At 41.9% G+C, this 15,149-nt stretch overlaps 1 protein-coding gene across 1 annotated transcript; it reads right to left on the bottom strand.

Annotated features, from left to right (window-relative positions):
* Window positions 1–679: 679 nt before the first annotated feature.
* LOC121958986 (ras-related protein Rab-40B-like) lies at window positions 680–13,680 on the bottom strand. The gene is made up of 4 exons (XM_042508170.1): window positions 13,364–13,680; window positions 4,857–4,917; window positions 1,936–1,996; window positions 680–820 (listed from the first exon to the last, which is right to left on the bottom strand). The coding sequence occupies exons 1-4, from the start codon at window positions 13,503–13,505 to the stop codon at window positions 680–682; spliced, it is 405 nt and encodes a 134-aa protein (XP_042364104.1). The 5' UTR covers window positions 13,506–13,680.
* Between the last annotated feature and the right edge of the window lie 1,469 nt (window positions 13,681–15,149).

Below are 15,149 nucleotides of genomic sequence, written 5' to 3'. Positions count from 1 at the left end.
GAAGTTGTTGTCATCGCTCAGTCGGGCTTTTAGTGGGTACAGAGGAGATATCACCATGGCAACAGTGACACCATCGCCACGGCGAGGCTGAGAGCTGATCATGAATCTTTAGTGTGTGTGTGTGTGTGTGTGTGTGTGTGTGTGTGTGTGTGTGTGAGACTTGATGGTGACGAACACGTGCATGCAGTGTTGTGTTGGTGCTGCAGCTATGAAAATTAACATGTTAGAGCTGCAGCTGACAGTTATTTTCATTATCAATCAATTTATCAATAAAATATCAGACAATAATGAAAAGTGTTTGTTATCCAGATCAGTTTGAAGTATTTAGAAAGCAGAATCTGGCTTTTTGTATGAAAAATACTTAAATGATCATCAGCTGATAGCTTCTTTACTTCAAACTGATCTGGATAACAAACACTTTTCATTATTGTCTGATATTTTATTGATAAATTGATTGATAATGAAAATAACTGTCAGCTGCAGCTCTAACATGTTAATTTTCATAGCTGCAGCACCAACACAACACTGCATGCACGTGTTCGTCACCATCAAGTCTCACACACACACACACACACACACACACACACACACACACACACACTAAAGATTCATGATCAGCTCTCAGCCTCGCCGTGGCGATGGTGTCACTGTTGCCATGGTGATATCTCCTCTGTACCCACTAAAAGCCCGACTGAGCGATGACAACAACTTCATTCAGCGAAAAGTGTTTTCTTTGTGTCTCCGCTGGGAACATAACAACGCCGTCTGCGGCTGTTTGATGAGTTTCTTCACGCGTCCTCTCAGAGCTCAGAGAGTCTGTCTGAGGTCAGAACAACAGCACACACACAAGCTCCGTCAGAGGACCCAAAAATTAACTCTTACGAGCATCAAACTGCTCCAAAATATCGGGCCTCGGGTGATTAAAGGTCCAGTGTGTCAGGTTTTATGCTGCGCTCAGTTAACGGTGGATGGTAGACGGCGGATTGGCGACACTTCTGTGACAGCACGGGGAAAAATACATAAATAAATATATAGACGGACTGGCAGGGCGGCAAAATAAAACACACATGACCATATGTTGCTATGGCGATGTGTCAAAAATAGATTAAATGTATTAAATAAAATCATTTTGAGTCTATTATTTTTATGTAATTATTGTAGCTTTTTACATTGAAGGAAGCTCTCTTTACATATCAAATTCCCTCTGAAATGTAAAAAAAAGTTGAATTCCCTCCAAAAGTCATTATTCATTCGTCTTAAACGTGGATGGCGAAAAAGAAAACCGCACTTACTTTCTGTCTTGTGCATCTTTGGCTGAAAAAAGAGAGACGCCGACAATAACAACATGTCTTTTTTCTTTTAGATTTAGATTTAAATTTTTGATGATAAAAAGTTATCAGTTTTCTATTGTTCAGATCAGCAGTGTTTTCTCCTTGTGTTGGATATATAAACACATATATATCCGTATATATATATATATATATATATGTGTGTGTGTGTGTGTGTGTGTGTGTGTATATATACAGCATTTGCGATCGATCGTCCTGCTCTCGTGGTGAGGATTACAGTTTAATTACCCGCAGAGCTCTCTTAACCCTAACCCTTTCCAAAACAAACAGACCAGCTGATTTAAACTGATAAAAACACTGAATAAAACAGTTTTATGTTTAAAAAACTAAAAATAAATCAGCCTTTTTTTTCCTACGCAAAGGGATGATAACTACACTGGCCGGCGCCAAAACACGACAAAGCGGATGTCCCCATCGAGAGCCAATGTTTGGTTTATCCGAAGAAACATGGCGGTAAATATTTGCTGTGTTATTTGTTTCGGTTTAGATTGAAGACACAAACTGCTCATTCTGAGGAAACAAAAACCCTAAACACACTAAAAAATATCGATATATGTCCAGTTTCTGACAGAAGACGCCCACGTACCTGCGCTCCTCTGGAGTACGATCTGAAGATGGTGCAGAACCGTCCCTGACCAGACGTGTCCCTAAAAAAAACACACACAGACACTAAAAGGTCAGACACTTCACACACATTCACACACACTTTTCAGTTCAACATGAAGTCTTTCCAACCTTCAGAGGAAACTCGCCGAAGCATCTTCTCCACCGAAACAAACACTTATGGACTGATGTTGATTTGTCAGAGGTCGTGGTGCTGGGTACAAATATTTCATTTGTTGCAGAACCGTGATGCTTTTCTTTAACGTAACCAGGTCATTTTACCCGCAGAACTGCGGCTGTTTTCATGGCTACGAAAGACTACTGGAGGCAGGCGAGAGAAATATTTTTGAGAGGAGGAATTTTTTTTTTTTATCATGCACATCCAGAATAAATGTTGAGATTAAAATCGAAATGTTCGAGAATAATGTCCAAAAACAATGTCAAGAAAAAAGTTGAAATGTCGAGAATAATGTTGAAATACAATATCTAGTTTTTTATCAACACTGTATTTCAACATTTTTCTTGACATTTCAACTTTATTGTCGACGTGCATAATGAAAAATAAATCTTCCTCCTCTCAAAAACATTTCTCCTGCCTGGCCCTAATCCTCCTCCGTACGTGGCAGTAAAGGGAAAGTTTGGATTTTTTTTTTTTAAGGGGGTTGTAAGGGAAATCAATTGATTCTTGAGTCCAAGTGGACGTTTGTGCCAAATTTCAGGAAATTCCCTCAAGGCCATATTCAGATATTGCCTTCACAAAAATGAGACTAATGCAAGGTCACAGTGACCTTGACCTTCTACCACCAAATTCAAATCAGTTCATCGATCAGTCAAACTGAATGTTTGCATCAAAATTTCAAGAATAAAATTTCATCACTTCATCATTATATTCTATTAGATATTTGTGTGAAATTGTATCATAATGAGTGTACAAATTCTTGAGTTATGGCCAAAAAACATGTTTTGTGAGGTCACAGTGACCCTGATCGCCAAAATCTAATCAGTTCATTGTCGAGTCCAAGTGGACATTTGTGCCAAATTTAAGGAAATTCCCCTCACGCCATTCTTGAGCAACGCAAAAGCAAATGTTGAAGCATAATAATCTGAACCATCCCTTTAAGGATCCGTTCAAAACTGCGACCATTAGCACGGCATTAATGCCGTTTTGAGGTGTCATTAAGGCTGCTGAGCTGTTCGGTCATTTAAGTATGACAGAGTTTTGGCATGACTTGTTTAACTTGACGCTTGTTTTCAAGTCTTTCTTTTCATGGATAAAAAAGCACAGTTTTGTATGAAACAACACACTGAGTTTGATCTTGTTATTGTGAAATGACAGTTTTCTCAGATGCAGGAGTGGCTTTAAAAACGCTACAATCATAATAAAGTCCGTGTGTCCTCCCTCCACTGAACACGACTGGACCGTTGTTTTCGTGTCTGCAGTGAAAAACAAGCAGCAGAGCTGAATACCACAGCAGTGTTTGGGTTGGCTCGTGAGGACTCGCTGGCTGCTGGCCTGCTGCCTCTGACCGGGCCAGCTGCCGCTCTGCAAGTCAGGTGGTCCGGCGAAACCACAAAGATTCATCACGAACTGATACTGAGACGCTCCATCTGTTGTTATTCAGGACGAGAGTGAAAGACCCCAAACAGGAGTTCTGCGTGTCGCCGTGTGAGCGAAAACGTCACATCGGGTCAGGCGGGGATTTACTCAAAGTGTGTGTAGCCAGGGGAGAGACACACACACACACACACACGCCCGAGCTAAAGCGTCTCATCCGCTTAAACATCAAACAAAGTTTCAGATTAATAATTTAATATTGACTGGGCTAAAAGCAAAACCGCTCTAAAAATACCTCCGAGAGGGCCGGCGGTTTAGAGCCATGGGTGACTGAACGTGTGTGTGTGTGTGTGTTTGTGTGTGTGTGTTCAGTACATTAAGTGCACTGCAATCCCACTAACGTCCTTCTCCTTTAAGTGAACATGTGGAGGCTTTAACAGATGCATTAATGCAGCCAGTGTATGTTCTCGCTGCGTGCATTAATCCTCCTTATTTGCCTTTTCGTCACTGCAGTTGTTCATATATACAGGAAAGTTTATTAAGACGTTTTTTTCCAACACGACGAGACATTTTTCAGGTTCTTTACATTTATTTCTGATCTCAAAGTCTGATCAGATGCTGCCTTCAAGTGCAAAAAGGACTTTTCTAAAGTGTCGACGCAGCAATGATGTGTTATTATTTTATAACGGTGATACTCAACTTGCAGCTCACGAGTCAAATCTGGTCCCCAATAGGGTGCCAGGTGGAACCCCAACTATTTCCTAATTCACAATAAAAATAAAGTGATTCACACTGGGAAATGTTTTTGTACTTTTAGTACACATAAAATGCCAGCGTGCATAAAACACAGCATCAAAAGATACTGTTGATCAAAAAAAAGTGCCAGTGGAGGATCCCCCACACCCACCGACGGAGAACCCAACTGAGCTAAAAAATGTCCTAAAATCTGAGAAATGTCCTATAATAAAGAAATGTCCTAAAACCCTAGATATGTCTTAAAATCTAAGAAATGTCCTGAAATCCTAGAAATTTCCTAAATTCCTAGAAACGTCCTATAGTCCTAGAAATGTCCTGAAATTTGAGAAATGTCCCAAAATCGAAGAAATGCCCTTAAATCTGAGAAACATCCTAGGGATGTCCTGAAATCCTAGAAACATTTCTGAAATCCCCTAAAATCCGAGAAACATTTTAAACCGCGCTGCATTCTTCTGTTGCACTTGTGAGAAACCTGACCTAAAGCTCAAAGAAGCCAAAACATAGAGTTATATTTTCAAAGATATCTTTATATTTGTATATTTGGCCAGAGAGAGAAACTATCGATGTGATCGTGCACGTGGCGTGTAAAGTACCAGAGCTGCAGCTTGACTCTCCTCCCGTCCAGAAGGATGGTGGTCGTCTTATAGTCGATTCCTGAAACAAAACAAACAACAAACACATGAGTCTCCTGTTTTTAAAAAAAAAACAAAAAACAATGAATTTAAGGTTTAAATAATTAACTCAATAAAAGCAGAAAATAACATTAATGTATAATATTTTTTAAAGCTTAACTCTGAGCGATATTAAAGCGGCCCTGAAGGTTAATAATTGGCACTGAGTTGGTTTTCCAAAAGTTTTTTCTTACAGGTAATTTTTTATGAATTTTAAAGTTTTGAGCTTTAAAACAGTCTCTGTAGCGCCACCATCGGGACTTTTGGCTCCCAAACCCAGCGAGGTAAGTCAAAATTAGGACTGTAAAAATAAGAAACGAAGGACGATGGGCTGAGTTCTCCTTGAAATAGTCCAGAAATTACTGTCGCTTCATGATTCTGCTTCATAACTGAACTCAAACAAGCAGCCACAGTTTTAACGACCTCAAACACGCCAACGTTTTATTCTCTGTTTATATGATTCGTATATAAAACCTCTTACGTAACGTCTGCTGCTCAGCGGCCGGTGTTAATGCTCCTGTTACAAGGTGTGAGAGAAATCATCTGTTATCCTTTTTTCTCACTTTTAAGAGGTTTCACAGGGATTAAACCAGCAACCTCCCAGCCTCCATCCACACGTCCTCCTCTGACAGCAGATTAAGAAAATCCACCGCTGGAGGCTCCAACACGGCCCATGGATTTACTTTCAGAGTTTCAGAGATTTGTACCAGCGCCCGCCAGCTTTACACACACACACACACACACACACACACACACACACACACACACACACACACTTGATTAGCTGCTAATATCAGGCTGCTGTCACACGAGTCCCCGGCGGGAACAAAAAAGCAGCGAGCAGCTCGTCTCTTTTATAACAGTAATTATCAGGAGCTGTCTGCAAGTGACGACGCTCCAACTGTGAAGCTTCAACAATGGCTGCCAACGCACACACACATGCACGCACGCACACACACACACACACGCACGCACGCACGCACACACACGACCTCAGAGGGACCCATCAGCATGAGTTACAGTAAGAGATGCTGGCAGTCACATACAGTCACCTTCGTTTACCTGTGTGCGCTTAAACCAGCAGAACCAGTTCACCTTTAAGGTCTTTTTCTGAGCACACACGAATAATTTCATGCAAATAAATCACACTTTAATTTAAAAATTTGAATCCATTTCTCTCTATATGAGCGTATCTACACCAAATTTAACCGATCACATTTTTTTTCACAGCTGGTTGGATTACTGCCAGTTTTCTTAAAACCCATCCACCGATAAAAAAACAACAAAAAAAACGACTCAAACCTGATTTGATTTGTGATTTCCTCAAACGTCATCATAGTAACCAAATTTCATAATTCTGTCACTCACACTGTCACACAACATGGATATTGATCAGTTTTAGGGAGAGCAATTTCCAGCTTCTCGTGGCTGATGAGATACTGATGACTAATAACTTCGTTTTGTTTGTTTTTTCATCACCCGAGGGTATGAAACGCTGTGATGTGGTGAGTACAGATGAATTTAATCTGTGTATTTTCATCAAAAAATCGACATTTCAGACCAAAAGCTGGAAAATTGTATTTCCGTAAAAGAAAGTCATTTTCAAGAGAAAAATCAATTCCGTTTTAAGATTTGGGGTTTGTGTTGTGTCGCCGCTGAGAGGCTCCGAAAAGCCGCTAAATAGTGATAAAGTCGGCACGTTAGTAGTCCTCTCCTCCCGTCACCCTGGGACTTTAGATCGTCTTGTTCGTTTGTTTTTGGGCGTGAAAAATGTTGTTTTATTGCATAAAATCTGTAACAGTGTCCCCCACACTACAGTGAAAACACAGATTGACGAAAAATCTCTTCATTGGCGGGGAAAGAGTTAAAAAAAAAGACAAAGAAACAATGGGTTAAACCCTGCTGCTGACTGATACAGTGTGTGTAGGACTGGAGGAGCGAAACCATGGCAACACGGGCCAAAACAAAGCAATTTATGCTTATTATTATCGGTTCTATTTATCGGCCACAAATGTTATTATCGAAATTATCGGTATGACGTCATAAGTCTCATTATCGGGTGATAATTATCGTGCATCCCTAATATATATATATATATATATATATTATATATATGGGTCAATACTTCTTATCCACCACTTTATATGCGACAATAATGTTGTTCTTTATTAGCTCCACTACTTTATTATAGCATAATAAGTTACTTGAGTGGTTTACAGTAAAATAATACATCATCATTTATTTGTTGATTATATTTTAATACTCTGAATCTGTGAAGTAACTAAAGCTGTGATATAAATGTAGTGCATTTAAAAAAGTACAATATTTGCGTCTCAAATGGAGTGGATTAGAAGTATAAAACAGCAGAAAAGTACAAGTACCTCTAAATGTTACTTCAGTACAGTACTTGAGTAAATGTGGAGTGACGGAGCCTCGAGGCGCATCAGAGCGAAGAGAGGAGGAAGACAAGATGTGATATAATGTAAGAGTTATTCTGGGAGGAAATCCAACACACACACACACACACACACACACACACACACACACCACTCCTCCAACCTACACACATATGTTCGGGTTATTACACACACACAAACACACACACACACACACACACACACACTCCCTCTGGTATGCTGCATGATACATGAAGCATCTTGGGAAAGTGGTGTTACATAAGAGGTTTGGAAACAGTGAGGTTTGTAGACGGACGTCAACACAGTGAAACAGCACAGAGCGCTGGTGTGTGTGTGTGTGTGTGTGTGTGTGTGTGTGTGTGTGTGTGTGTGTGTGTGTGTGATGATGCCGATGATGCTTACAGTGTTAGCGTATTAAAGGACCATGTCAGTGTTTTAAACTAGATGATTACATCATGGCTTTTGTTGTATTTAAACAGGACTTAAGCTCGTCTTCAGGTTCACGTTTGTATTTTAGGTTTCTGTTCGAACACGTTTTCTTGGTTTACAGGTTTTGTGTACCACATTAAAGCGATTTTTAATCAGCTTTGTATCAAATCAAAGTGGGACAGGCATGTCAGCTGTTAACCGTCCACTGGTTGACCACGGCGAACACTTTTGATCAGTTCGACATGTCAGTCTGTTGGTGAATTTTGCTAATCTTTACATCACTGCACCTCAATCGGGTACGCTAGGAGCCAGCGAGCTAGTGGAGTGGCTCATTATCGCTCACAACATCGCTCAACATGTGCCCACCCTCCGGTCGACCCCAAGCTCGTGTCAAGTCAACATTATTCATAAAGACCAATATCACAAATCACAACGTGCCTCAGACGACATCCTCAGGAGGAGCGACTGAGGAGGGAGGGATGGCCATAAACATGTTTTTCAGGTCACCGTGACCTTGACCTTTGACCACCAGATTCTAATCAGCTCATCACTGAGTCCAAGTGAACGTTTGTGTAAAATCGTACGAAATTCCCTGAAAAGGAGTTCTCGAGATTCTGAGTTTACACGAATGAAACAAACAAGGTCACAGTGACCTTGACCTTTGACCCAAGAAATCTAAGCACTTCATCTATGAGTCCAAGTGAACATTTGTGCCAAATCTGAAAAAAATCCCCTGAGGTGTTCATGTAATTCTGACTTTGTTGTTGCCAATTAAAAGCTGACATTTGAGAACAAGGTGAGGCAGCTAACTAAAGCTGCAGCGAGGTGAGTAATTAGAGTTTTAGCGACGCTGTTTGTTTTTTATTTCCCTTTTCGGGGACTCTGGCTCTCTGGGGAGACGTGTTGGGACTCCTGACCCAGCCACTGACAACACGGTTTCCCCCACTTCAGGCTGTTTGGCTCAGCTGACGGAAAACCGGAGCTGTGAAGCCTCGATGTCTGCCGTTTCTGGGTCGCCCTCTTTAATGGGAGGCATGACGGGGAGATGGAGACATAGCTGTGGCCGGCGGCTGCAGTTTAGCGGTGAAAACGCGGGACGTCTGCAGGACCCACTGGATCGGGATCAACGGCCGTGAAGGCTGCAGGCGGGCGTCCCCGGCGGGGGCTTCGCTCTGCAGCCAAGTCCAGAGAGAGGAGCTGCTATTAACGGGCCGCGGTGCCAGAAACCGCACGGGGGGAAGCCTTGATTACAGAACACACCGACGCAAGCTGCCAAAAATGCACACAAACGCCCTCTTCGTTTATTTTGTGTGTTTTATGTGCTGCTGATAATCACTCGCACAAAAAGAAATGGTTGTTTACAATTAGTTTTTAACGCCTGTGAACGCCTCTTTTGTTTCGTAACATCTCTTCAAGTGTTGTGTAACTTCACAAAATCACTCCAACAAACAGCCCGAGCTTTAAAAATCCCTGAGAGTCGAGCCTCAGGGAGACTCTACGAATGTGTGTGTGTGTGTGTGTGTGTGTGTGTGTGTGTGGGCTCAGCGGGGGTATAATGATGAGGAAAGTGGAGTTGCTGTCGGTGTTGCCAGGAGAGGCTGACTCACTCCTCTGGATGTGTGATCCCACTCATACAGATCGGGGTGACCTTGCCGGCTCGCACATGAAAAATACAGAGAAGTGACTCTTTTTATTTATGCATCAAACATTTCAGCTCGACGTTCACACATTTCAGCTCGACGTTTGGACGCTACGACGCTCACCTCACTGTGAGAACACATCGTGGTCAGGACATGATGTTCACTGACTGCGTGGCAGATGTTGGTTTTTACGTCTTTATTTCTGCAGGTATTTGGTCATAAACCAAAGTACTGGACACGTTAAAACGTTGACCTGACGATGGCACGAGATGAGAAGTCAGAAGATCACAATGTTTTTACAGTAAATCCTGAGAAGAACACGAATAAAGAACCACATTTTATCAAAATTCATCCAACAACTGAGAAGTTTCAGGCTGGATCAAAGCGTTTGACCGACCGACCTGATACTCTGCAGGAAAGTCGAAATTTAGCACAAATTCTAATTTGCAGAAAATGACGCTTGGTTGTTGTGGTGGACGACGATAAAATGAATATACTCGATGATTGCAGCGTATTCCACGTGATATATGAAATGTTTTTTTGTGAACATTGTATAAATTGTATATATAAGTATAAATAAGTAGAAATGATCTTGTTGCTTTTGTGGCAACCGGCATGAGCTCCAGACCGTGACTATTAGGTAACATTTTTCAACCACGGAGCACCACTATGACTCGCAAAAAATATTAATATTTGAACTGGAGAGAGTTGGGAAGTTGCTCTTCAGACTTGGTTGTGTTCACGTGCTTTGAGGTGGTAAAGTGGGAACGACATGGAAGCTACAAGTTGCATTTTAAACGAAAATTTTTCAACGATAGCTAATGGGAGCAAAACAACAAAATTTAGCATTTTTAACCATCAATTTCTGACATTGTTTCCATTTCTGCTGCCCTGAAACGTCACGCAAACCGTCACAACTCGGGTATCATCAAAATTTCCCAATTTCTCGCTCGTAATTGTGATCTAAGAAGGCCGTTCATGTGCTCATAACTCCTAAATACGATACTTCCGAGGAGTACATGAATGCAGCATTAAACACCCAGCATGAGTCGGCTCTCCTGTCATCCATCCAGGATCACTCTGATGTTATTCGACCTCTGCCCCCCTGACCTCTGACCTCCTCTCTGCTGACGGTTGTGTCAGCAGTCTGAAGCTCGGAGGCTTTTCGCCGTTGTCGCGCTGAAGTCGCTCCGGATGCTGCTGTCAGCTCAACGCCTGAAATATTAACAGCTGCAGCAGGACGGGTTTACTTTGATCTGAGGATCCAGTTGTCTTATCAGAGTCACAAAGTGACGCCGAGACGTAAACACAAATCTCTGCTGTCGCATCAGTACACACACACCGAGTATTCCTAAAACTCTTTCACTGTAAAATGAAAACACGTCTGCAAAAACATCCCAAATTATTTTCAGATAACATAAAGGCACAAAAAAAAGATCTTTAAATCAGTTCTCCCCGCTCAGCTCTCTGTCCAAACAACAGGTTGTAAATGTTTTCCTCATTACATCATCTTAAATAAATGGGATCAGAAAAATGTACAAAGTCGCAGTCGTCGACCTCACAGTTACATCATGTGCAGAGCTGCAGAGCGTCGGCTCGTCCTGGACGCCCTCCTGCGGAGCCGGAGTGAGTCATGAGCAGCTGCCGCCAGCATTTATTAATACACCTCACACACACACACACACACACACACACACACACACACACAGTGTGTTTATATTAGTTCACATTGGATTTTATCATTTTTGCACCAGTGTGGTTGAGTACTACGATAAAACGGTATTTCTGACTTTCAGAAATTGTTTTTACACGCGCACACACACACACACACACACACACACACACACACACACACATATAAAAACACATAAAAACATATAAAATATACACACATATATATATATCTATATATATATATATATTATGTTTGAAAGAAATCAACCACTTTGCTGCAGATTCAAAAGCAGCACAAGAAAACTGATTTTGATCCAAGTCTCAAAGAGTTAATGACGACCACAAACAGTTGTTCAACAGAGCCCAACTCTCTCCACCAAACCCAACAGCTACAGACAGATACAGACAGATACAGACAGACACAGATACAGACAGACACACAGACAGATACAGACAGTTACAGACTACAGACAGACAGACAGACAGACACAGACAGACACAGACAGACACAGACAGATACAGACAGACACAGACAGACAGACAGCTACAGACAGATACAGACAGAGACAGACACAGACAGCTACAGACAGACACAGACAGACAGACAGACAGACAGACACAGACAGACACAGACAGACACAGACAGACACAGACAGATACAGACAGACACAGACAGACACAGACAGATACAGACAGACACAGATACAGACACAGACAGATACAGACAGACAGTCACTGTTACTGGAGATCAACAGACTCTGCTGATGGAGAAGCTGCTGAGACGACGAGCACAGACGCTGCAGAAATCAACATCTGCACACATCAGACTCACTGAACACTGAACACTGTACACACACTGTACACACTGTACACACTGTACACACACTGTACACACTGTACACACACTGTACACACTGTACACACACTGTACACACACTGTACACACTGTACACACACTGTAGATGCTCTCAAACGGCGGCCCACATAAATCCTCTTTTCTCTTTCAGACCTTATGCTGAGATTCAGTTTCAGTCCATCAGACTTTGAATGGCTGTTTTTTGTCTTTATTTCACTGACAAAAACTTGCCTTTTTTCACCTTTTTAAAATGTTGGTGATATTTAAAGGAAGAAGTTTTGGGAAATTTTGGGGGGCGTGTTTTTAAAGAAAAGGCATCAGGTGTTATTATACAGGTTTGTGAAACTGAATTCCATAACTTTTCCAAACTTTTGCAGTATAATACAAAACTTTTCTAGACTAATTCAATGACTTTTCCAGGATTCTCATGACCGTATGACGCCTGAATATATTAAATTTAATAATAACAGCACAATCTCTTACGGAAGTGAAGCTGTCCTTCAAAAAGTAAACACTGGAGTTGAAGTATAAAGTAGCACAAAATAGAAATCAAAGTACGAAAGTAGAAGTACTTCAAACTTGTATTTCACATTCAACATTTTACAAGTTCCTAGCAACTTTTTTAATAAAGTCAAGTGAAAATTTAAATGGAAAAATTAATAAATAAAAACATCTCCCTGAGGTTTTACAAAGAGAAGTTCATCTCATGCTGACATTTTCTTTGCACTTTTCAATTAATTAATTATATGTGAAATCAAAAAAAATAAAATGCTGACACAGATAACAGGCAAAATGTCAAATATCGGCTGATAATCGGCCAGACTGATAATCTGTTGACCTCTTTAATAACAGCAAAAGTTGTAAAGTAACTGAAAGTATCCAATAAAAAAGCACAGCACTGGAGTCGAGGTATAAAGTGGCAGAAATTGGAAATATTCAAGTAAAAGTACCTCAAACTTGTACTCAAGTGCAGCACTGTCTTAAGTTTTGTTTTCCCCCAGTTTAGTGATTCTAAACTCCCAGTGATTAAGGAGGTATTCCAGTTAAGAGTGACTGGTTTCAGACTGGGATTCACCGCCAAAGTGTCTCATGTTACCTCAAGAAGGAACAAACCAGTTAACATAACATTTAGTGTGTGTGTGTGTGTGCGCGCGTGCGTGCGTGCGTGCGTGCGTGTGTGTGAGAGGGGTTGTTCTGCATCATGAGTGCTCCCTCTGTGTCTGAGCTGTCACTTGGTTTGATCCACTGTCTTCAGCGCTGCGTAAACCGTGCGTAAAAACAGGAAATCCGTGCGCATAAAAAAAAAGATAAAGTCCACAAACACCTAACAGGCAGGTTTAACGTAAATAAATGACCTCATCACCTCACCCATTCTGTCCCACACACCCTCCTCCTCCCCCGGCGGTCACTCACCCATGTTGTATCCGTACGGGGACTCGGTGGCTCCGTCCTGCAGGCTCGCCAGGATCTCGCCCTTCCCGACGTCGCTGTCCCCCACCAGCAGGAACTTGAGCAGAAAGTCGTACGCCCGCGCCGGGCTGCTTCTGTGGCTCATCCTCGCGGCAGATGACAGCTGCCCGGTCCCATCATGAGACTCGGCAGCATGTAGCCGAACCCTTCCGCCTCCTCAAAACACCCCGGTCCGAAAGCGAGAAAATACAGAGACGCGTAAAGTTCGCTGAAAGTCGGTCTGAAGTCGGAGTCCTTTGCGCGTGTTTACATGCACCAAACAGTCCTGTCACGCGGGTCAGGTTGTGTCCGGAGAGCCACAAGTGTCCGCTGATCCACCGACAAACAACGCAGGACGGTTACTGCGCCCTCTGTGCCATCTGCGCGCTCCGGACGCGCTGCGCTTTTACGCACGACGGTGAAAAAATCCTCCGGTTCAGTTCGGCTCCTGCTGGACTCCGAACTGAGGAAGAGGAGCTGATGGGTCTCTGGCCTCCCTCCCTCCGCCTCCTGCTCCAGAGGAGGTGGTGTCGCGGACGGAGATGGAGGAGGAGGAGGGGGAGGAGGAGGAGGAGGAGGAGAGGGAGTCCAGCCCTGCCTGCCTCTGTCTCATTGGTCCATCCTCCGAGTTGCTAGGGCAACCTCGAGCCTAACGCTGGAGACGTCCGTCAACACACGCGAGGGGACGTCTGATTGGCTCCCCGGCGTGACGTTTAGGCTGCACGGGATGAGATGAGCGCGCCGCTTCCTGTGTGTGCCTACAAAATAAAAGCATGACAGAGCGATACATTGCCATTATCACATTTTCAAAATAATCCCAGAGTTAGATTATTTTAAACATTCAAATAAAGATCTTAAGTATTTTTTGAAAAAGTAACGTTTAAAGGTTTTTTTGCTTGGGGGCCACTTTTACAAAAATGACTGAAGGCCAGGGGCCCGGCCCGATAAATGTTTCCAGGATTTTAGGACATTTATCGGATTTTAGGACATTTATCGGATTTCTAGGACATTTATCGGATTTTAGAACTTTTCCAGGATTTAAGGAAGTTTTTAGGATTTCAGGACATTTACAGGATTTTAGGACATTGCTAGGTTTTTATGACAATTGTGGCATTTTAGGATGTCTCTAGGATTTTAGGATTTGTAAGATTTTAGGATTTGTAAGATTTTAGGAAATTTCTTGGATTTTAGGAAAGTTCTCAGATTGCAGGGTGTTTCTAGGTTTTTAGAACATTTCTAGAATTTTAGGATGTTTCTTGAATTTTAGGGCATTTCTAGGATCTTAAGATAATTCTCAGATTTTAGGACATTTCGAGGATTTGGGGACATTTGTTGATTTATAGGACATTTCTAGGACTTTGGGATGTTTGGGCTGCTGGAGAACATGGCGGTGCAACATGGTGATCTCTGTAGGCGAGTACCTGCTCCCTATGTGGATATAAAAAGCTCATTTTAAGGTAACAAAAACAAATTCTTATTTTCAGATTATTATATGCTAAAGAAAACAGATTTATTATATTTCATTTCTGACAATGCATGTCCCATAATCCTGCAAACTGGACCTCTGATTTATTTTTCAAGCTAATCTTTAACTCAAAATTAATCTTATATTCATTAGTCAAACAGTTTTAAAAAAAAAACAAACAAAAAAAAACATATTTACATATCAAAGCAAGAGCTGCAGATCTTCATCAGATTTCTGTTAAAGCAGCACAGAAACGTTTCTTTTCCTCTGCTGCCACCTGGTGGC

The sequence above is a fragment of the Plectropomus leopardus genome, chromosome 19 (assembly GCF_008729295.1).
Source record: "Plectropomus leopardus isolate mb chromosome 19, YSFRI_Pleo_2.0, whole genome shotgun sequence".
Classification (NCBI taxonomy): domain Eukaryota; kingdom Metazoa; phylum Chordata; class Actinopteri; order Perciformes; family Serranidae; genus Plectropomus; species Plectropomus leopardus.
The sequence above is the reverse complement of the archived record's forward strand: the minus strand, read 5'-3'. Positions and strand labels throughout refer to the sequence as shown.